Source organism: Pleurodeles waltl, chromosome 11 (assembly GCF_031143425.1).
Source record: "Pleurodeles waltl isolate 20211129_DDA chromosome 11, aPleWal1.hap1.20221129, whole genome shotgun sequence".
Taxonomy (NCBI): Eukaryota; Metazoa; Chordata; class Amphibia; order Caudata; family Salamandridae; genus Pleurodeles; species Pleurodeles waltl.
In genome coordinates this window covers 921,955,966-921,979,999 of record NC_090450.1, presented here as the reverse complement: position 1 = coordinate 921,979,999, position 24,034 = coordinate 921,955,966, and the positions used below count along the sequence as shown (strand labels likewise).

The 24,034-nt window shown below is 46.4% G+C and overlaps 1 protein-coding gene across 1 annotated transcript in view; it reads left to right on the top strand.

The window, feature by feature from the left end:
- RSRC2 (arginine and serine rich coiled-coil 2) overlaps nt 1–24,034 on the top strand; it is a 238,343-nt gene that overhangs the window by 38,526 nt on the left and 175,783 nt on the right. The window contains exon 5 of the mRNA XM_069214956.1: nt 5,924–6,127. Within this exon, the coding sequence (XP_069071057.1) occupies nt 5,924–6,127 (204 nt within the window). The remainder of the gene's footprint in view (nt 1–5,923; nt 6,128–24,034) is intronic.

Below are 24,034 nucleotides of genomic sequence, written 5' to 3'. Positions count from 1 at the left end.
CAGACAGTCGCGGTCAGGGGGAGCCTCGGGATTCCCTCTGCAGGCGTCGCTGTGGGGGCTCAGGGGGGACAACTTGGGTTACTCACAGTCTTGGAGTCGCCTGGGGGTCCTCCCTGTAGCGTTGTTTCTTCACCAGTCGAGTCGGGGTCGCCGGGTGCAGTGTTGCAAGTCTCACGTTTCTGGCAGGGATTGCAGGGGTCTTTAAAGCTGCTCCTCTGGAAACAAAGTTGCAGTCTTTGTTGAACAGGGCCGCTGTTCTCTGGAGTTTCTTGGTCTTTTTAGAGCAGGGCAGTCCTCTGAGGATTCAGAGGTCGCTGGTCCTGGGGAAAGCGTCGCTGGAGCAGTTTTCTTCCGAAGGGGGGAGACAGGCCGGTAGGGCTGGGGCCAAAGCAGTTGGTGTCTCCGTCTTCTCTGCAGGGTTTTTCAGCTCAGCAGTCCTCTTCTTCTTAAGTTGCAGGAATCTGATTTCCTAGGTTCAGGGGAGCCCCTGAATACAGGATTTACGGGTGTGTTTAGGTCAGGGAGGGCAGTAGCCAATGGCTACTAGCCCTGAGGGTGGTTGCACCCTCTTTGTGCCTCCTCCCAAGGGGAGGGGCTCACATTCCTATCCCTATTGGGGGGATCCTCCATCTGCAAGATGGAGGATTCCTAAAAGTCAGAGTCACTTCAGCTCAGGTTGCCTTAGGGGCTGTCCTGACTGGCCAGTGACTCCTCCTTGTTTTTCTCATTATCTCCTCCGGCCTTGCTGCCAAAAGTGGGGCCGTGGCCGGAGGGGGCGGGCAACTCCACTAGCTGGAATGCCCTGTGGTGCTGGAACAAAGGGGGCGAGCCTTTGAGGCTCACCGCCAGGTGTTACAGCTCCTGCCTGGGGGAGGTGATAGCATCTCCACCCAGTGCAGGCTTTGTTACTAGCCACAGAGTGACAAAGGCACTCTCCCCATGTGGTCAGCAACATGTCTTGAGTGTGGCAGGCTGCTAAAACCAGTCAGCCTACACAGGTAGTTGGTTAAGGTTTCAGGGAGCACCTCGAAGGTGCCCTCTGGGGTGTATTTCACAATAAAATGTACACTGGCATCAGTGTGCATTTATTGTGCTGAGAAGTTTTATACCAAACTTCCCAGTTTTCAGTGCAGCCATTATGGTGCTGTGGAGTTCGTGTTTGACAGACTCCCAGACCATATACTCTTATGGCTACCCTGCACTTACAATGTCTAAGGTTTGGCTTAGACACTGTAGGGGCACAGTGCTCATGCACTGGTGCCCTCACCTATGGTATAGTGCACCCTGCCTTAGGGCTGTAAGGCCTGCTAGAGGGTTGACTTATCTATACTGCATAGGCAGTGTGAGGTTGGCATGGCACCCGGAGGGGAGTGCCATGTCGACTTACTCGTTTTATCCTCACCAGCACACACAAGCTGGCAAACAGTGTGTCTGTGCTGAGTGAGGGGTCCCCAGGGTGGCATAAGATATGCTGCAGCCCTTAGAGACCTTCCCTGGCATCAGGGCCCTTGGTACCAGGGGTACCAGTTACAAGGGACTTACCTGGATGCCAGGGTGTGCCAATTGTGAAAACAAAAGTACAGGTTAGGGAAAGAACACTGGTGCTGGGGCCTGGTTAGCAGGCCTCAGCACACTTTCAATTCAATTCAAAACATAGCATCAGCAAAGGCAAAAAGTCAGGGGGTAACCATGCCAAGGAGGTATTTCCTTACACACATCGAATCAAATCACTTTAGTTAGAAAATACTCCAGTGCAAACTTTCTAAAAGTTAGTGTTTGTTTACATACACAATGCAATAGAAACTTCTTAAATGCCTTTGAGGCAATCATGGGGATTGATGGGTGGATCTGGATGATGAGATGGATGAGTGGGTGTGGATACATGCATGGAGTAAATGAATGAATGAATGGATTAAACAAATGTTTCAATGGAGGGATTGATGAATAGGCTGACTGGATGGAAAGGCAGATAGAGACAAAGAGCCAGGTAGACTTGGCAGCACACGGGTGGACACACTAACAGGGAGCAATGGGAACCGACAAGTCGATAAGCTACCAAGCAGACAGACCAAGTATGAAAATCTTAAGGTGCAGACCCTTCAAACACTAAAGACGTGATAATCGGCAAACATGCTCTAGGAAACATTGGTATTCTGTGAGCGGGGTGGGCCTTTGGGGATGCGTCGATATTAGGAGTAGGGGAGGGTGTGTGATGAAGAGAGGGGTACTTGCCCTGGTTCATAACTGGCATGTGCTGAATTAAAAATAGTAAGCACTCTGCTTTAAAGTAGGAGCGGCACTGTGTGCGTGTCTGTGTGTGATGCACAGCACTCTGGTGCCTTATAGCACGCACAGCGCCACACATGCTATGTTTCCTGCACAGTGCACTCTGCATTCAAACACGGACGCTCAGAGGCATAACTCACTGTGATGTGCGACAACAATGTTGTGCTCCCTGTGCAGATTTTTCTATATCTAGGTGAGCTACGCAGAAGAATCTGATCCTGAAAAGCGCATTGCCGTTGGAGACACCACCTTAGTTTCCCATTTACTGTAGGCACCTGAGGGGACAGATCACTCCTAAACAGATTGTTGCAGGCACAGTAACAATATGGGGATAGCAGATCAGAGGTTGATTATTCCAGCAGGGGCAAACACAGAAGCAGGAAAAGTACATATATTTTTGTTGTAACACAAGTGGATCATGCAGCACGGGCAATGGAGATGGCAGATGGACAACCTTGACAATGGAACACGGAGGAGGGAGATAGGAGAATGACTTAAAAACATGCACTCTGATAGAGTGAAACAAGATGGCAGTTCCAAACCGTGGTACCTGATTGGGTCTGATGGTACGCACAAGTGTTAGACTTAACGCCATAGCGTGATTTGCATATTGGGAGTCCCAAGCTATTGTCAGTTTTGAGGGTGAAGTCCAGGAATTTTCGAATTGATAGGATGCATTTTATACATTGTATGTCACAATCGCATCATTAATACTTTGCTGTATAGTTCCCAAAAAATTGAAATATATAATTCGTCTGTTACGAAGTACCTGAAATAGAGCCATACATAAAGAAGTAGGGGGTTGATTTGTAGAGGGAAGGAAGATCCTCACAGAAGCCATTGAGGTTATGTGCAGAGTGTGTCTGTGGCAAGGGAATTGAGGGCGGGAGACAGATGGTAAAAGCAAAAACCACTCTGGAGAGTGCTAAAAAAACAAAGGAAAAAAGTAGTCCCTAAACCAGGTCCTAAAATGGGACCTGTGGATGGATACTGGTACTTGGCCCATGCTTTAGGGGACGGCTCAACACAAGAGGAAGCATGACGCATGCATGCCATGGACAAACGGGGAGAAGGATAAAAGACTGGCAACAGAGTGAGCAAATGGGAAGCCTATGGGAGGGCTAAAGCCCACTGAATACAAGTTTCTTTGAGACCTAAAAAGTGTCAGGGTCAGGAATCCAGTCACGGTTTGATGTCAAGGATAGATATATCAGTCACATGTACCCCATTGGGGGCTAATTCAAGGTAGAAGCACTACTAGACTTTGAAGGTACTTTCAGCATTGTAGGGATCATAGACATGTAAGAACCCTTTGACATCTAGTCACATGATGTCAACACTACTCTTGACATGAGAGCACAAAAAAATCACTCTAGGCGACCTCCTGACATCTCAAATCAGATTCAGAATGCTGTCTATCGGGCAATCAATCAATAAATCAAAGCATTTGTAAAGCTCACTACTCGCCTGTGAGGGTCTCAAGGTGCTGGGGGCCTGCTACTGCTGGAACTGCCAAGTCTTGAGGTGTCTCCTAAAGGTACATAGGTCCTGTGTCTGTCGCAGCTCGGTGGGAAGTGTGTTCCACGTCTTGGCGTTGAAGTGGGAGAACGATCTGCCACTGGTGGTCGTTCTGTGGATGCGTGGGACGGTGGCGAAGACCAAATCAGCGGAGCAAAGCTGTCGGGTCGGGGTGTAGAAGGAGAGCCATCTGAGGTATTCTGGTCCGGTGTTGTGCAGTGCTTTTTTAGCGTTGGTGAGGAGTTTGAACACGATTCTCTTGTTGACGGGGAGCCAGTGCAGGTCTCTCAGGTGGGCTGTGATGTGGCTGTGGCGGGGGATGTCCAGGATGAGGCGTGCGGGGTGTTCTGTATGCATTGCTGTCTATTTTGGAGCTTGCCCGTGGATCCTGCGTAGAGGGCATTGCCATAGTCCAGTTGGCTGCTTACGAAGCCTTGGGCGATCCTCCTTCTGGTTTCAGTGGGGATCCATTTGTAGCTCTTCCGAAGCATGCAGAGGGTGTTGAAGCAGGAGGAAGAGACTGCTTTGACTTGCTGGGTCATTGATAGCGATGAGTCCAGGATGAATCTCGGGTTGCGTGGGTGTCAGTGCGGTTCCCAGTGTGGCAGGCCACCAGGAGTCATTCCATGCGGAGGGGGTGGAGCCGAGGATGAGGACCTCCGTTTTTGTCAGAATTCAGTTTTAGGCAGTTGTTCTTCATCCATTTAGCAATGGCCTTCATTCTTTCATGGAGGTTGGTTTTGGTGGTGGCGGGGTCCTTGGTGAGGGAGAGGATCAGCTGGGTGTCATCGGCGTATGAGACTATCTTGAGGTTGTGAAACGTCTGTCCTTTTTATTCCAGAATCTGCTTCCTCTCAGTACCAAACTGGGAGTTCCAGTGCCAGCATTCCATGATCCCCCACAGGTCCCTCCCCTGGAGAGGAATATTTGCTAAAGGTAGCAACAGTGAACACTCCTTTCAAATGGAGGTTGATTAGTCTTGTATTCCTAGAACTCTGTCATAGGTTGGGGGGACAGTCACTCCTATAACAAAGTTTCCTACTGGCATGGTTATAGATCTGTGGCGAAATTTGTGAAACTTTTCAATTATTGTTTTTTATTTTTAAATTTTTGTTACCCCAACATGCAACTCTCATTACTCTCACAAGATACCAGCCAAAGACTGGTTTGCACAGAAAATGTTTTGATCTGAGACATTTTTTACTTGAATCTGTCTTCTGACAGTTTTTTCAAGACTGTTTTCACGTAATGTGTACGCTGAGGTAAGTGATGCAAGATAATGGCAAATGATATTTACCTGTAACATCAGGCATTCACGAAAATTCCCCAGAATTTTGAGATGCCAGAAAAACATGTAATTTTTACTCACTCCTATCTTTGATTTCATCTAATGAGTTTGAGCCACATGGGCAGAAAGAGTAAAAACTATTCAACCTTAGCTATCCTCCTTGCTTTCTGCTTTCCTCTGATTAAATTGTTATTCTATTCCCAACACACACATCTGCTAGACAGTTCTAAGGAAAATGTTGTTTTTTGACTAGATAGAATACTAGTGTTGCCACTTTACTCCTTTTCTCGCCCATCTGCCCTTTCCTCTGTATTCCCACTGCTTCCATACTTTTGAATATTTATATTTAACTGAAAAAAGCAAGGATTTAAAAGTGTTAATCACTCTAGTAAGTAATAATACATTTGTACATTCTGCTTGCTAATGTACTTTTGCAATTTCAGTGTTGCCACTAGCATATGTTATCACCCATGTTAATGGTACATTTGTATTCTTAGTTTGTCATCCTCTCCAATCAAATTATTCTCTCTCAAAACCCAACCCTCTTTTCTGATTGCAGTCATCTGGTCTGAGCAGGTTCCTAAACGTAGACTGAAATGGGAAGGGCATGGCTAATAAAGTGTGAACTGTGCCTGGCAATGATTATGCTCTGAAGCCTTAGTAAATGGCTCAAAGTCATAAGCTCATAAAGTGCTGGGTCACTGGTCATTCTGAGTAAATTGTTCCCAAACCTGGCTTTCAGATGAATAATGCACAACAAACTCTTTGTAAAGAATATATTCCTCTTAGCTCTTTCTCAGAAAATTAACTGAATGCGTGAAAACATTTCAGACGTCGTCGCAGTAGAAGCCGTGACAGAAAGAAGTCTCGATCTAGAAGCAGAGATAGAAAGCGGCATGTAAAATCCCGTTCAAGGTCCAAATCTAAGCACAGGCACAGGAGTCGGAGCAAGCACAGGAGTCGGAGCAAGCACAGGAGTCGGAGCAAGCACAGGAGTCGGAGCAAGAGCCTAAGTAGAAGCAGAAGTCGAAGTCGGTGAGTGTTAATGGTTTTTTATTTTCTTCGGATTATTAATTTAACTAATGTACATAAATGGTGTGTGTAAGGAAATGCCTCCTTGGCATGGTTGCCCCCTGACTTTTTGCCTTTGCTGATGCTATGTTTACAATTGAAAGTGTGCTGAGGCCTGCTAACCAGGCCCCAGCACCAGTGTTCTTTCCCTAACCTGTACTTTTGTATCCACAATTGGCAGACCCTGGCATCCAGATAAGTCCCTTGTAACTGGTACTTCTAGTACCAAGGGCCCTGATGCCAAGGAAGGTCTCTAAGGGCTGCAGCATGTCTTATGCCACCCTGGAGACCTCTCACTCAGCACAGACACACTGCTTGCCAGCTTGTGTGTGCTAGTGAGGACAAAACGAGTAAGTCGACATGGCACTCCCCTCAGGGTGCCATGCCAGCCTCTCACTGCCTATGCAGTATAGGTAAGACACCCCTCTAGCAGGCCTTACAGCCCTAAGGCAGGGTGCACTATACCATAGGTGAGGGTACCAGTGCATGAGCATGGTACCCCTACAGTGTCTAAACAAAACCTTAGACATTGTAAGTGCAGGGTAGCCATAAGAGTATATGGTCTGGGAGTTTGTCAAACACGAACTCCACAGCACCATAATGGCTACACTGAAAACTGGGAAGTTTGGTATCAAACTTCTCAGCACAATAAATGCACACTGATGCCAGTGTACATTTTATTGTCAAATACACCCCAGAGGGCACCTTAGAGGTGCCCCCTGAAACTTAACCGACTATCTGTGTAGGCTGACTAGTTTTAGCAGCCTGCCACAAACCGAGACATGTTGCTGGCCCCATGGGGAGAGTGCCTTTGTCACTCTGAGGCCAGTAACAAAGCCTGCACTGGGTGGAGATGCTAACACCTCCCCCAGGCAGGAATTGTCACACCTGGCGGTGAGCCTCAAAGGCTCACCTCCTTTGTGCCAACCCAGCAGGACACTCCAGCTAGTGGAGTTGCCCGCCCCCTCCGGCCAGGCCCCACTTTTGGCGGCAAGGCCGGAGAAAATAATGAGAAAAACAAGGAGGAGTCACTGGCCAGTCAGGACAGCCCCTAAGGTGTCCTGAGCTGAAGTGACTCTAACTTTTAGAAATCCTCCATCTTGCAGATGGAGGATTCCCCCAATAGGGTTAGGATTGTGACCCCCTCCCCTTGGGAGGAGGCACAAAGAGGGTGTACCCACCCTCAGGGCTAGTAGCCATTGGCTACTAACCCCCCAGACCTAAACACGCCCTTAAATTTAGTATTTAAGGGCTACCCTGAACCCTAGAAAATTAGATTCCTGCAACTACAAGAAGAAGGACTGCCCAGCTGAAAACCCCTGCAGCGGAAGACCAGAAGACGACAACTGCCTTGGCTCCAGAAACTCACCGGCCTGTCTCCTGCCTTCCAAAGATCCTGCTCCAGCGACGCCTTCCAAAGGGACCAGCGACCTCGACATCCTCTGAGGACTGCCCCTGCTTCGAAAAGACAAGAAACTCCAGAGGACAGCGGACCTGCTCCAAGAAAAGCTGCAACTTTGTTTCCAGCAGCGTTAAAGAACCCTGCAAGCTCCCCGCAAGAAGCGTGAGACTTGCAACACTGCACCCGGCGACCCCGACTCGGCTGGTGGCGATCCAACACCTCAGGAGGGACCCCAGGACTACTCTGATACTGTGAGTACCAAAACCTGTCCCCCCTGAGCCCCCACAGCGCCGCCTGCAGAGGGAATCCCGAGGCTTCCCCTGACCGCGACCCTTTGAACCTAAAGTCCCGACGCCTGGGAGAGACCCTGCACCCGCAGCCCCCAGGACCTGAAGGACCGGACTTTCACTGGAGGAGTGACCCCCAGGAATCCCTCGCCCAAGTGGAGGTTTCCCCGAGGAATCCCCCCCTTGCCTGCCTGCAGCGCTGAAGAGATCCCGAGATCTCTCATAGACTAACATTGCAAACCCGACGCCTGTTTCTACACTGCACCCGGCCGCCCCCGCGCTGCTGAGGGTGAAATTTCTGTGTGGACTTGTGTCCCCCCCGGTGCCCTACAAAACCCCCCTGGTCTGCCCTCCGAAGACGCGGGTACTTACCTGCAAGCAGACCGGAACCGGGGCACCCCCTTCTCTCCATTCTAGCCTATGTGTTTTGGGCACCACTTTGAACTCTGCACCTGACCGGCCCTGAGCTGCTGGTGTGGTGACTTTGGGGTTGCTCTGAACCCCCAACGGTGGGCTACCTTGGACCAAGAACTAAGCCCTGTAAGTGTCTTACTTACCTGGTTAACCTAACAAATACTTACCTCCCCTAGGAACTGTGAAAATTGCACTAAGTGTCCACTTTTAAAACAGCTATTTGTGAATAACTTGAAAAGTATACATGCAATTTTGATGATTTGAAGTTCCTAAAGTACTTACCTGCAATACCTTTCGAATGAGATATTACATGTAGAATTTGAACCTGTGGTTCTTAAAATAAACTAAGAAAAGATATTTTTCTATACAAAAACCTATTGGCTGGATTTGTCTCTGAGTGTGTGTACCTCATTTATTGTCTAGGTGTATGTACAACAAATGCTTAACACTACTCCTTGGATAAGCCTACTGCTCGACCACACTACCACAAAATAGAGCATTAGTATTATCTCTTTTTGCCACTATCTTACCTCTAAGGGAAACCCTTGGACTCTGTGCATACTATTCCTTACTTTGAAATAGTGCATACAGAGCCAACTTCCTACAGTGTGCAACATTTTAGAAAGGTTGTCGTTAAAATTACAAGATAGGTTGTACGTCTTGTAAGTACATTGCCCCCGTGAGATCTTTAGTGAAATTATAAATGCTGAAATGTTCTACCTGCACCTGCTGAAAGAATCTGAGCATTTTTACCTTTAGGTTAAATCTCGCCACAGTACCATTATTTTGTATCATACCTGTCAAATGACAACATACACAGCATTTTTGTTTTTCTTTTGAAAACATAATTGTGGTGAGTAAAACTAGTGCACCATAGGATTGTTTCTGCAATTTTTAAAACCGAAAACTTGACTGAAAAGAGTCTCTGCTGAACTACATAGCAGCAGTATTCCAGAGCACTAAACTGTGCCTTTTTGTTTTTGACACATTTGATGTCTCATTCTCCCTTCCGCATTTTACATGTTGCTGGTCACTTTCCAGTGTTAATAATTGGAGAGTCCAAGGTCACCCAAAGTGTACCATTTTTAGTTGTTGTCAGAGACTACTTTTGTTCTCTAAGAGACCTCACGTTTTCCAATACTTAGAGCCCATATAGAGAGAGAGTTGGCTTTGAATCAGTCTCCTTAAGTGAGTGACTCGTGTTTGCTTGGCTGGGCTATGTATCACGGCCTTGGAGTTTTGTCGAATGTTAGTTTGTTTCCTTACTGTTCATGTTAGGTTTGGTGATGGGGCATCAAAAGTAGTACTACTCACATTCTCCTCCACTTCCATGTTTTTTCTGTCCTTCTCTGTCCATTTGCTTCGCACTATCCCTATGCTTACTGATCCTGATCCCATCCTTTTTGTGGCTTCAGTTTTACTGGGCTCACCACCTTCTTTGTGCCAAAACTCTCGCTTTCCCTCCATGTTCTTTACTGCAGTCTATGCCCTTGCACTTCCTCACTCTCGCCTTCTGTTTTTACTTCCTCTACCCTGCTCTCCATGCCCACCTTCCGTCACTGCACCTGTCTTCTCACCCTGCCTTTGTCCCACAGTGAAACAGCCTCTCCGTGTCCTCCGTAACTTTCGCTTTTGCTCTGCTGCGTTCTGTCCCAACTTTCATGCTTGTTTTAGCCCAGTATACTGATGGCTGCTTTGCTCGTGAGCCCCTCATACCAGTGGAGCAGGTCTGAAACTCCTCTAATGTGTATATGCAATTACCAGCTATATTGATTTCAAGATTTGTATTCTTTGTGCACAATTAATTAAAATCATTGCAGCCCATTCATTCATACATTAGACAAAACAATTTAAGCAGTGTAAGGACTGGTTAAGAGAAAATATGCCAAAAGATTAAAAGGTATATAAAGTACACAAGTTACACTAGCAATGAAAACAGTCAATATAGACACACATGATGGTCCCAAAATAAATTCATATATCAGAGTATCCAAAGAATAGGCGTAAAAATGCATACCGAGTTCATTGTTCAAACTAGTAGAACCCTAGAGAGCATGTCAGCAACACCAATCTCGGGGAGTTGAAGTGTCGTTGTAGGAAGCTGGCTCTGTATATACTATATCAAAATGAGATATAGTGTGCACAGAGTCCAGGGGTTCCCCAGACGTTTAACAGAGGCTTATGTAGTCGAGCAGTTAGGCATATCAGAGGGTAGTGTAAAGCATTTGTTTGTTTGTCTCTCTCTCTTTCAATGTATTTATATTGGAAAAATATATTTTGTTACTTTATTTCTAGAACCAAAAGGATCTTGTTGTAGGTAAGTACATTTGTAAGCAAGTATTGAACATATGTATCAATAGCACTTTTTTTAGGTTGGCAAATAAAACGTTTTACAGGCAAGTAACACTTTTCACTTTTAAAAGTTGACCGCAATTTTCAGAACCATCCTGAGCGGGGAAAGTGTTAGTGCAGTTTTGAGGTAAGTACTCAACTTACAGTTCCAGTCTCCGGGGCTTAGGATGTCCACAGTTCGGGGTTTAGGATGACTCCAAACTTACACCACCAGCAGCATGGGGCCGGTCGGGTGCAGAGGTCAGTGGGGGAGGGGGGGTTAGGTTAGCAACACAGGGGAGGCTGGGTGCAAGGAGCAAACACAGCATTGGGCTCCCAATGCCTTCCAATAGGGAGACCCCAGGGGTCACAAAGATGCTGCAGGCTGGGTCCAGGGTGTCTGTGCTAGGGAAACAGGCTGGACAAGGAGGAGGGTCGCCTGCTGATCATTTCTGAACCGGTGGTCGGATTCCCCAAGGCCAGGGGGCTGCTGGTGCAGGGATACCTTAAGGCATCTGGAATCTTCAGCCGGTTCTCTCGTGGACAGGGGGATCCTCTGGATTTAGGCTACACGTGTTGTCATGTTGGCCAGGAGGGGTCAACCCAGGGTGGACAAAAAGTCAGATTCGCCTGGGGACCTGCAGTGGACCGGTGGGCCATCTGGATACCGGCCATGGGCGTCAGGTGCAGAGTAGGCAGGACTCGCAGATCCGGGGCAGTTTGAGTCCTTTTGGAGGGTTTCTTCTGGATAGGGCCGCCGTCCTTGGAAGTTCTTGGTCCTCTGGTGGGCAGGCAGTCCTCTGAGGGTTTGGAGAGGTCGCAGGTCCTGCTTGATGCAACACCTTTTGGTAGCAGAGTCCTTGAAGCTGCATACAGGCCAGTAGGGCTGGGACAAAGTCAGTTGTCGTCTGGAGTCTTCACTGCTTGGGGTTTAGCTTAGCAGTCCTTATTTCTTCTTGTTGAGGTTGCCAGGAATCTGGTGAGCTAGGTGCATTTAGGGGTGTTACAGGGGGTCAGAGGCCAGTAGGCAATTGCTACTGTCCCAGAGGGTGGCTACTCCCTTCCTTTATCCACTCCCTTTGGGGAGGGGGGGTACACTCTTACCCTATTGGTTTCTGTCCTTCAAACCAAGATGGAGAATTCTGCGGGCGGGTGTCACTTCAGCTCCGGACAGTTTAGGGATGGTCCTAGCTGGAGTGGTCACTTCTCCCTGTTTCACCTAATTTTCCCACCGGACTTGCCACCTAAAGTGGGGCTTTTTCTGGGCAGCGGGTATCTACTAGCTGGAGTGCCCCGGGACACTTTAACAGGAGGCCTGAGCCTTTGAGGCTCACCACCAAGTTTTACAGTAACTGCCTTAGGGGACCTCCACACAGAGCTGGCTTTGTTTCTGGTCTCAGAGCACAAAGGCTCTCACCCCATGAGGTCAGAAACCTGTATTTTAGTGGCAGGCTGGCACAGACTGGTCAGCCTTACACTAAAGGTTTGGGTAAAATACAGGGGGAATCTCTAAGATGCCCTCTGGGTGCATTGTGCAAAACATCCAACACTGGCATCAGTTTGCGTTTATCGTGCTGAGATGTTTGATACCAAACTTCCCAGTCTTCAGTGAAGCCATCATGGAGCTGTGGAGTTTGTGATTACAAACTCCCAGCCCATGTACTCAGTATGGCCACACTGCACTTAACAGTGTCTAAGAATAAACCTAGGCACTGTAGGGGCATATTGCTCATGCAGCTATGCCATCACCTGGTGTATAGTGCACCCTCCCTGAGGGCTGTAAAGCCTGCTAGAGGGGTGACTTACCTGTGCCACAGGCAGTTGTTGGTGGGCATGGCACTCTGAGTGGAATTCCATGTCAACTTTACCTTTTTCTCCCCACCAGCACCCAAAAGCTGCAATAGTAATGTGCATGTGTTTGGTGAGGGGTCCCTTAGGGTGGCACAATCCACACTGCAGTCCTTAGGGGCCCTCCCTTGGTACCATTGGTAGCTTTTACAAGGGTCTTGCCTGTGTGCCAGTGCCTATTGTGGAAACAATGGTAAAGTTTTAGGGAAAGAACACTGGTGCTGGGGCCTGGTTAACAGGATCCCTGCACACTCTGACAAGTCTGCATCATTATCAGGCAAAAAGGTTGGGGGGGAGTGGGGGGGGAGGGAGGGAGGGGAGTTAACTATGCCTAAAAAGGACCACTTTCCCACAATGATCAAAACAAATAATTACACTAGTTGATGAAAATTCCACCCAGTTCTTGATGCCTGACCCCCGAGTAGCACGAGATGTGGGAGCGCTTTTGCCAGGCCTTTGACAAGTCCTCTTCATGTGGACAGAAGTGTGCCTCCTGTTTTCTATTATTATTTATTCGTTAGTGTTTTTTTTTTCTCCCAGGGTCCTTGTTTAATTTATTAGTGGGTATTATTGCATAGCACACATTGTAGATTTTTTGCAGATAGAACTCCTGTGGTCCTTATTAACCCCATCCCCCTCGATCTGTTTACTTGTTCAGTTTCAATCTTAATGTATTTAATAAGTTTATGATGCCTATTTAACCCCCTTTTTTCTTTTTTTTTAAACTGCTTTTAAGCGTGGACCATATTGAGCGAACGAGGGACTCAGTTGGCAATAGATAAGTGTGTTGGATGATCCAGAGGACGTATAGCAACAGTTTGTAACCAACAACTGTTTTCAAATGTGAGCTCGTAGCTGCTAAACATAGACTAGCGCAGAGGCGCTAAGGCAAGGGTCAGCCGAGGTCAACTGTCAAGAATGATAGCATGGTAGAAGAGCCACTAGTGTCACTTGACGCCGCACTCAGGAGCATGCGAAATCACTGACCTACTCCTCTGCATTTTCGTGCCTAATTCTGAAAGGCTCGCTCCGTCGGTCCCCTCCCGTTCCCCACCCTGAAGTGCAGAGGCTTCCGTGCCCCTGTACACACACCGGCACTCCAATCCTCTGAAGTTACTTAAGAGGCTAAAGTATGCGGTCACTGTTCCCCTGCCTCATTGCTATTCTGCTCCTGAGCCACTTCTGTGCACTACTTTGCCGCTCCGCCGCGTCAAAGGTGTATCAATGTTTGATAATAATTATTTTCATAACCCAACATCAGCATGTTTCGGATTTATAAGAAGATCCAAAATCATTAGACATGCTAAAATGTATTTGCAAAACTATATTAAAACTATACTTTCTCAGATCTGGCCTGTTAAAAACAAAAGTACAATTAAGTCCTTGTTTATTTTCACTTTTAGTAAAGTGAGACATTCAATCATATCTGCTTAGTTCATAATTCTTTGGTATCCTGAGAATGGAGTGGCAGATGTGGATATAACTTTTGACAACGGCCATTTTTCAAATCTCCCAAAATCATGCTAGAGGCACATTTGGCTGAGGTTTTTTTTAAATATATTTTTTAAATTATATCTCATCTTTAGTAGGTGCAGAGTACAAAGAAAAGTGGTTTAAGGGACTGGGCATGCACTATGAACCTGTGGTGTCAAAGCTAATAGTTCTTGTTTGCTTTTTCAGTTCCACCATATCCATAGACTTTAAACAGTGTTTGTTTTAAGGGGGGGGGGGGGGGGGCTAGACCAATTGGCGTTGCCATTGCTTGTTGTCAAAGTGGCTCTGCCCTTTCCTCTGTGTTTTTTTCGTGGGCCTTTGTACTTCTCTTGGGGACATTCATGAAAGATGTGTGTTGCATATGGATATATGTACATGGCCAGTGTACTCCATGTGTATTTGTATTGTTGCATAAGATGACGATATTTGTCATGGGCCGAGGAGCCCCTTCTGGAAGTGTTGCATTAGAACTATTTGTTGCTTCTCTTCATTCGGAGTTTCTAAACTTCTCCGACTCTTGAAGTAAGCTTTGACTCTTCAACCCTGTTACCCTGAGACAATAACATCTGAAAGGGAGTACTTGGTTATTCTGTTGAACCGCAGTAGTATGGTGACCCTGGCATACCTATGGTAAGCAATAGTCGTACCAGCATAATAGCTACAGGACCTCTAGAAATTGTCTCAAACTGGTGCTGTTCACTAGATACTACTGGAGAAGCACTAGATAATGTGTAACACAGTTCACTTGTAGCAAATTAGCAATATACTCAAACATGACAGACAAGCAGACCGTCCCAACAAACAGTGGATGGCCATTGTCTGACTAGTAGACTAACTGTTGAGGCATTGGCGCAAACAGGACGGTAAATGGCCAGAACCACCCGTAATACCACTGCACCCTGTAATTTGGCCTCTGAAAAGTAATTAAAATGAGCCACATGTCTGGCAAGACCTATAAGGGGAAGCCTTTTACACAGCCTGAACACTGTGAATTTGCAAGTTATGGATGAGATGAAAAAGATCTTCCTGCAGAGTGCCTTCTTGCGGTAAACCTGAGGCAGTTGGGTTGGTAGAGGCTAGCCTATCTTGGTACTGCTTAGCATACTAGAAAAGTCCTATAAGGGATGCTCATCAAGAGAGATCGGACAAAGGTTTCTTGGATATATCACTGCAGATTGTGCCAGGCCCACGCATGCTTAGGACAAATAAGGTCCCTGGTTTCAGTGTGGAATAACCATTGTGTTTACCCGAGTACCCACACAGTTCTGTTTGAAGGGTGAGTTGTTGAAGGATTAGGGGAGAACCATCCTAAAAGCCTCTGTTAGGAATTCTGATGACTCTCTCCACTAATGTACAGGGGTGCCCCCACCCCATACTGTAGAAACTGTGTGACAGGAGCAGAGTAGGCAATACTTGCCTCCTCAAATGTGATAAGCCTGCCTCCAACATAAATATCTGATATGATAGCCCAAGGACGTACTTTTCCCTGCTTCCATTTCGAAGTAGATACAACATTGAAGGTGCTGTCAAAGTCTTAGAAATCCCACATAGAAGCCTCAGAGCATACCTCACCTTAACCTTATGCAACCTTAAAAGGAGCCTCGAAGTATATGTGGTTGCTTCTCATCCGGCTATCCTAATTGAAATGGTGTCTGAGGGTTCTATTTAATGCCATTCTGGAGAGGATGCCTCTGCCGGCATCGTGGGCTGGGGGCTGAAATAATACCCATTTACAAAAAGGGCTTTCCTCTTCCTCTTTCAGCTAGTTATAAACCAATTTGCGTAATCGACACAATGCAAAAGTTATTTGCACATTTGATTTTGGGGAGATTCTAGGTCTGGCTTGAAAAGAATAGTGTCTTCAGTTCTCTTCAGGCTGGCTTTAGGCAATGCACTTCCACCATGGACCAGTTGTTTCACCTCCAACGTATTTACTGGCAGACCGCAGTGCTGGAAGGTGGAAGCCTCTATGCAATATTTGGGGACCTTCGGGACGCATTTGACCTGGTACCAAGAGACACCCTGTGGCAGGTTCTGTTAAATATGGGACTACCAACTTATCTGTGTAATAATATCAAACAGCGACTCCACGAAGGGATCTTTGCACAGGTCTGGTTTGGTAAACTAGGTGATCTCACTGAACCATTCCCGGTTAGTAAAGGAGTCAGGCAGGGCTGCATGCTGGCCCCAACCCTATTTTCATTCTATATCAATAGTTTGATCGGTGCCTTGAACAAAGTCTCAAAAGATGCTCCTATGCTAGCTAATCTAAACGTTTGCGCTTAATGTTTGCAGACAACACCCTTCTACTGTCAAGATCCCCAATGGTCTTACAGAGTATATTAGACTGTTTTGTTGATTTTTGCAGGGAAAAGGGACTGGAGATTAATGTGGGGAAAACGAAGTACATGGTATTCCATCCTTCTCCCTTCCCCCAGGCCAGGTCCTAAACTTAACGGGGTACTTTTGGAGCGGGTCAGGGGGTTTGACTACCTGGGTATCAATGCATCAGAGCAAATGGACTGACTGTAGCATGTCAACAAATAAAAGCTTAGACTTCCCCAATTCACCAGCGGCCTTCGGGAGAGCCTTTAAAGATCAGTCCTTCAAGCCACTTAGTCCAGTGTGCGAGCTATATAGGTCACCAGCTCGGGGGGCCTGGAGGCTGTGATGTATGCGGCGGAGTTGTGGGGACGTAAAAAGGTTACTGGCTTTTTGAAAGTGGAGAATGTTTTTTTTTGGAGACCATTATTAAAACTCATTTCGAGTACTCCACTCTTGACCTTAATGTTTGATTTGGGTATTCTTGTTATTGGCGAGGAACTGGGCTTGAGGCCGCTCCTTGCTTGGAGAAGAGTATGGGAATCCTTAGAGCTAGTCCGATATAGAAAGGGGTTGGGGGAGATTATTGGTTTACCAAGGGCTTGTAAATTGCTGTGGCTCAGGTATATCAAGGACACTGTAAGACACACAGGAATGAACACCTTGTGGGACCATCCTGAGCTGGCCGGCCCAGCGATATCTAAGAGTGACCTGGCTAGGTGTTATAGGCACTTTAATCTGACTGTACATTTAGCTAATCTTGAGCATGGCTGTATGACTTAAAGGTTTTTCGATTTTAAAGATCAGTATGATTTTGAACCTCTCTTAGATGAGGTGCAGCCGGTGTTAGTGAGGAAGCTGTATTTGCAGTTCAGGCATGGGGCCCTTCCTCTCTATACAGACTAGTAAGTGGGGGGGCAGAAAGTGTTGCATTGACTATGACATGTCCAGCGTGCAGTGGGGCCAAAGAAACAAAGGCACTTTTTTTTTTTTTTTGTAAAGCCTATAAATGTCCTGGATCGAAATGGCTGGTCCCCCCCTGTAGAAATTAATGCATAGCCCAGCATCTTGTAGTATTGAGAATCTTGAAAACTAACACATACAAGCCAAAAGTCTGTCTTGTGTCTAGGTATCCGCAAAAGATTTGTGTAGCAGTTCTCATGGGTGGTTGGTGCGGCAAAACCATTTTATTTAGTTTTTTTTCCTTTTTTTTTCCCCCCCGTTTTGATTTTTATTTTATTTTTATGTAGTCTTGTTAATTGGGTTCTAAAAACTTGTTGTGAATGATTCCATTTATGATTTTTATTTAATTTGGTTACTTGACAGTATTGTTTTATGTATTGATGTAGTTTTATGGCTTGATGCCTCAATAAAGATTTCATTAATTAAACGGTGTAGTCAGCATTTCTGTGCTTGCCACACAACCTTCCAATAATGCAGCATCTATCCCACCCTCATCAGATAGATACAAATTATCCATTTCATCTACCTGCTGCCCGCCATCTTGTTACCACCACTTGTATTGCTCATAAAACCTACTACACTGAAATAGGTAGCGGGACAAAATGGGTAACAAAATTGTCTTGGTAAGTTTCACCCTAGCAGATTGATATAGTGGGAGCCACCTTCAAAATCCCTCCGTCTTCTAGAGGGAGCTACATCTAGAACCTCTCTGACCTATTTAAATTCCAGATAAAATGATATGTATTGAACATGTGTGCCAGCAGGCCTCCTTCAGGGCACCTTAATACCCAAATATTTAAACTAATCTCCCACCCAACGAATAGGCCAGCCCAGGAGTTAAAAAATTGAACCACTTCCCAATACGCTAACAGGATAAAGTACTAATGTTTATTTGTTCTGAGCCCAGAGAATGTTCCTAAACCAACTAATACTGCAGTTGACTGTATCTCCGATTCCACTGGATTTCTTAAAAACACTAATATGTCATAGGCACTCATGTACAGTACATGAGTCCAAGCCCCAATTTTAATACCATTCTCCACCTTATTGTTTGCAGCACACATACCAATTGCTATAGCACACAGTCACTAAGACAGTGGGCAAACCTTGATTGTCCCGCATTCCAGCCCATTTCTCAGACACTAAATCATTCATCTTTACTTGATCGGAGTCCTCTATAAATAACGTCATCCAAGAAAATAGAACGAATACCGGTCTCCCCCATCGCCTAAAATAGATACTTCCACGACACTGTGTTGAAAGCTTTCTCTGTATCCTGTGAAGCAGCGCAGGCTCCTCAATTCTACATTGCACCAACCCCATAACACCTGTTAACACTGACTGTGCACCTCCTGATGACCTCTTTGTTCCTGCACAACAGTTCAGATGCAGGCAGTGTTTTCCCATTTGGATTGAGCAATGGCACACATGTAGCATTGGTGTGATCTAAATGATAGATGGATCTGCAACCCCTCTGTAAACCCAAAAGGTTTTAGGGGTGCAAAAATAGGCATACGCTCCCTGGGCACTTCTGATGATATGGTTCCAGGTGCTGCCCATAGTCCTCCTAGGTAGTGCTGAACACAGCACTGTCATCCAGATAACCTTTAAAGAATTATTCCAGGCCTGACAAAACATATTTAAATAACCTCTGAAGGGTGGCTTAGGCATTTTTAGGTCTTGCCTAGGCAGCGTTTGCGCTGTCTCTTTGAGACATGTATTTAGAATATGGGCTTTAAGTTCTGTCCATCTTTGTAGTTCGGTTGTTGTATTGTCTTTCCTGAATGCTTACTTTCGATTAATGCAAATGCTTACTACTCCCCCCCCCTTATGCACTTTTGTAACCTCCCATCAGGACTTCTCCAGTTATATGTGGACTTACTCTTTATTTGATTTAGGTTCCTTTGTGCGCACTTTTTTTTTAGTTTGCTTTGGCTCGTGTATCAGCACGCTTTTTTTATTTACTTTTCTTTTCATGGAGCGTGAACTCGACACAAAGGTATTGGAGCACTTTATTTTTTGTAGTTTTATAAAGTACATACTCGACTCAAAGGTATTAGAGCTTTTTACATGACCTCTGTTTACATTACACAAGAACACATTCATTTTTGGTAGCAAGGGGAGATTAAGTGATTTGAGCCAAATAACACGATGTTGAGCCTTTTTGTAAAGCCTCTGGGGATTCACTGGACTCTGTGCACACTATACCTTACTTTGGTATAATCTATACAAAGCCAGCTTCCTACAGCTGGTAATTGATGAATTTGTGTGTTAATGCTGTTGGTGGTTTAGCAGTTTGAGCTGCGGGAGTTACATAAGGATAGGGGTGATATGATCCTATTGCTTCAGTCCCTGGAAGAGACTTGCGTCTTTTTTTTAAGGTTCTTTTAGGTGGTGCAGTATGGAGTCTCGGTTCCATGGAACAGAGCGTTGCTACCATCTAGACGTGAGAGTACACAGGATTGAAACTTAAGTGTCTTTCTGGAAAAAATGATTTCTCTTTAGAAAAGAGCTGGTATCACACTTTCCTTTACTGGCACCCATTTACCTTTGTGGGTGAGGTTGATGTCCAGGGTGAATCGAAGTGACTTGGCATTCAGTGAAATTTTGGGTGTGAAGCAATCAAGGTTCATGTCAGTGAACCAGGTTTGTATGGTTTCTTGTTTGTTCCTAGTTCCTATGCCTTCTGCATAGCTTATTTAAAGCAACCTGTATTCTCTTGTGTGTATTTTTCCATCAGTGAACTCAATTGTTTGAGTCATCTGACAGTACTGTACTTTTTACTGATTGAAGACATCAGAGATGGGTTGTGATGTTGAAGGGGAACCTAGTCTGCTACTGTGATTATTGCCCCCATTACTCAAGCTGTGAGACACGAACAGTGGTGTCAATACAACCGTTTGGTAGCTATTCATGCCTTCACACTCTTAAGTGTACCTCTGTGAACTAATGTCCCACAGCTCCCATAAAGTAAATGTTTGATTAAGTGTGGCTGTAGATACACAAGCTCTGCATGCTCCTGCCATCTAGTGCTGCAAGTTTTTCTTCGAAACAGCATTTTAGAGTCACAGTTTAAAGTGACTCCTTGTCGGTGATATTGCACATAGGCATTGACTCCTTTGTTAGATTGTTTTTTTTCTCTGCTGTTTGGTTCATATGTGTCTCTTCGCTCGGTCTTCCCCTTGCTCCGGTTTGGGAATCCTTTTTTCCGTCTTCACTCCATCGAATGTATAGTTCTTGATTGCTTTTTTTCACATTCTCGCATTGGTCTTCTTCGGTCCGGGAACCTACTGAAAGCCCTTCAGGGTGTCGTCGCCCGTTCAGGTTTACCTCAACGCGTGGCACAGACCAATATGCTGTGCTGATGGACGGGGTGTCGTTTCGCCTCTGTCTTTGGTGCCACTCTAAATTCCCCGCACACTGACCAAAATCTGGTGTGCTACCTGTGCTTCTCCCCCAGCCATACAGAAGCCACCTGCAGATCCTTGCAACCGAAAAAGCGGAGAGTTTGTCATCTGGAGATGGTGCAAAAATTACGGTAGACACGCTGGACATCTTCGGGGAGGAGGAGGCTTTTGCACACAGGACTCCAACGTCCAGTCAGATATCGAAAGCCATGAGGCAGTTCTCAAAAACAGGCTAGGATACTCTACCTTCGGCCTGGCACTGATAATTGTCAAGAGGTCGTCTTCGGCATTTACTGTAACATCTTCGATCCAAGACATCGTGGCAGTTTCCATTCGACCCTCTGCACTGAACCAACTAAGTCCCACATCCGCTTCGGTATCGAGGAAAGGGCACCAACCGTAAAGCTAAGTCCTAAAAACAAGCAAATCAACCTTTTCGGAGCAAAAAGACTCTAGCCAATCTTTGGCCACGCCATCTCCTGTTGTGTCCATTTTGGAGACCATAAAAGCTCGTCAGCGCCAACCCCCACCCAAGTTCCCTCCCCCAAACCAGTTCCCTTCAAACGGAAACTATCTTTTCAAGAGGCTCTGCAAACATCACTACCTCCAAGAAGACCAGGGACAAGGCTACCACTATTCACAAACCTTTTCCTCTTCCTCCTTCCCCTCCTCCTCTACCACCTAAAGCACGCACCCCAAAGTCACCTGCCTATCCTACTGCAGGAGATTTAACACCACAGGGTTCCCCGTTAGCCACTTGGGACGATTTGGGAGGGACACAGCAGGACTCCTAGAGTTGACAAAAAACACAAAGCTGATCTCTCTTATCCGCCATACATAAGATCACAGGTCCCACCAGATTCTATTGTGGCTACTAACACACATAAACTGGCACTAGTCAGGCCACAAGGGACTCTCCTCCCCCAGATAAGGAGAGCAAAAAGATTGATACCACAGGTTAAAGGATGACTGCACTAGCAACCATTCACTGGCACATCGCCAACTCACAAGCTTTATTTGTGAGATATGATCGGGCTCACTGGGATGAGATGGAAGAGCTCCTCCAATATCTCTCGGATGAGCACCTCAAAAGGACACAACAGATTGTCACAGAAGGGCAGACGATCAGTAATAACTCCATCAGATGTTCCCTGGATGCCACGGACACTGCTGTCCACGGTATTGATACTACAGGGAGTGCAGAATTATTAGGCAAATGAGTATTTTGACCACATCATCCTCTTTATGCATGTTGTCTTACTCCAAGCTGTATAGGCTCGAAAGCCTACTACCAATTAAGCATATTAGGTGATGTGCATCTCTGTAATGAGAAGGGGTGTGGTCTAATGACATCAACACCCTATATCAGGTGTGCATAATTATTAGGCAACTTCCTTTCCTTTGGCAAAATGGGTCAAAAGAAGGACTTGACAGGCTCCGAAAAGTCAAAAATAGTGAGATATCTTGCAGAGGGATGCAGCACTCTTAAAATTGCAAAGCTTCTGAAGCGTGATCATCGAACAATCAAGCGTTTCATTCAAAATAGTCAACAGGGTCGCAAGAAGCGTGTGGAAAAACCAAGGCGCAAAATAACTGCCCATGAACTGAGAAAAGTCAAGCGTGCAGCTGCCACGATGCCACTTGCCACCAGTTTGGCCATATTTCAGAGCTGCAACATCTCTGGAGTGCCCAAAAGCACAAGGTATGCAATACTCCGAGACCTGGCCAAGGTAAGAAAGGCAGAAAGACAACCACCACTGAACAAGACACACAAGCTGAAACGTCAAGACTGGGTCAAGAAATATCTCAAGACTGATTTTTCTAAGGTTTTATGGACTGATGAAATGAGAGTGAGTCTTGATGGGCCAGATGGATGGGCCCGTGGCTGGATTGGTAAAGGGCAGAGAGCTCCAGTCCGACTCAGACGCCAGCAAGGTGGAGGTGGAGTACTGGTTTGGGCTGGTATCATCAAACATGAGCTTGTGGGGCCTTTTCGGGTTGAGGATGGAGTCAAGCTCAACTCCCAGTCCTACTGCCAGTTCCTGGAAAACACCTTCTTCAAGCAGTGGTACAGGAAGAAGTCTGCATCCTTCAAGAAAAACATGAGTTCGATGGCATATGTTGCTGCAGATACACATGTTTGGCACAGTCCGCTGCCTGGTGTTGGGCTCGGAGTATTACAAGTTGTTTTTCTTCGAAGAAGTCTTTTTTGGTCACGGGACCGAAGGACTCCTCCCTCTTCGGCTCCATTGCGCATGGGCGTCGACTCCATCTTAGATTGTTTTTTTCCGCTGTCGGGTTCGGACGTATTCCTTTTCGCTCCGTGTTTCGGTTCGGAAAGTTAGTCAAAATCTCGGAAGAAAGCGTCGGTATTGTTCCGTTCGGTATCGGGATAGTTAGGTACATCGACACCGATCATCGGAAGACTTTGGGGTAGCTTCGATTCCCCCATCGGGGCCTGGTCGGCCCGACCGCGTGCGACATCGAAGCCGATGGAACGGACCCCGTTCCGTTTCTGCCCAAAATGTCACAGTAAGTATCCTTATACAGATCAGCACTTGGTCTGTAACTTGTGCTTGTCCCCCGAGCACAAGGAGGATACCTGTGAGGCCTGTCGAGCCTTCCGGTCCAGAAAAACACTCCGGGACCGAAGAGCCAGGCGTCTACAAATGGCGTCCACGCCGACAAAACAACGTTTCGACGACGAAGAGGAAACATTCTCGGTTCCGGAATCAGAATCCGGAGACTCCGACGTCGAACAACAGCAACAAACTGTGAGTAAGACGTCGAAAAGTAAAACCATCGACAAACCGAAAGCCCAGGGGACGCCACTGCAAACAGGCCATGGCTCGACCCATAAAACAGGCGACCCGTCGAAGGCGCCGAAAAAGGGCACGCCCATAGCGAAGACACCCGACTCCGGTCGAGGGACCGCCATGGAGCAACCTCGGAGCCGAGAAAGCGGCTCCGAGAGATAAAAACAAGATACCGGCACCGAAAAACATCGGCACCGAGAATCCATGCCGAAAGGAACAAAAATTCTGTCGGTGCCGAAACCGAAAAAAGATTCTCTCTCGGCGCCGAAAAATACCACACCTTCATCCTACTCAGAGGAACAAGGAATAAGTGGCCAGATGCACAGATTTGGACAAGAGCTCCAAAGTGTAGAATCAGACTACACACAAAAGAGACTGTACATCCAGCAAGACACAGGGAAGATATCAACCCTTCCCCCAATAATGAGGAAAAGAAGGATGAGTCTCCTCAAGGATGACGCACAACCACAAGCCAAAGTGGTTAAAAAAGTCACGCCTCCGCCCTCTCCACTACAACAGGCATCGCCGGCACAAACACCGCCACAAATGCACTCACCAGCGCAAACTACCATAAGTCAAGATAATCA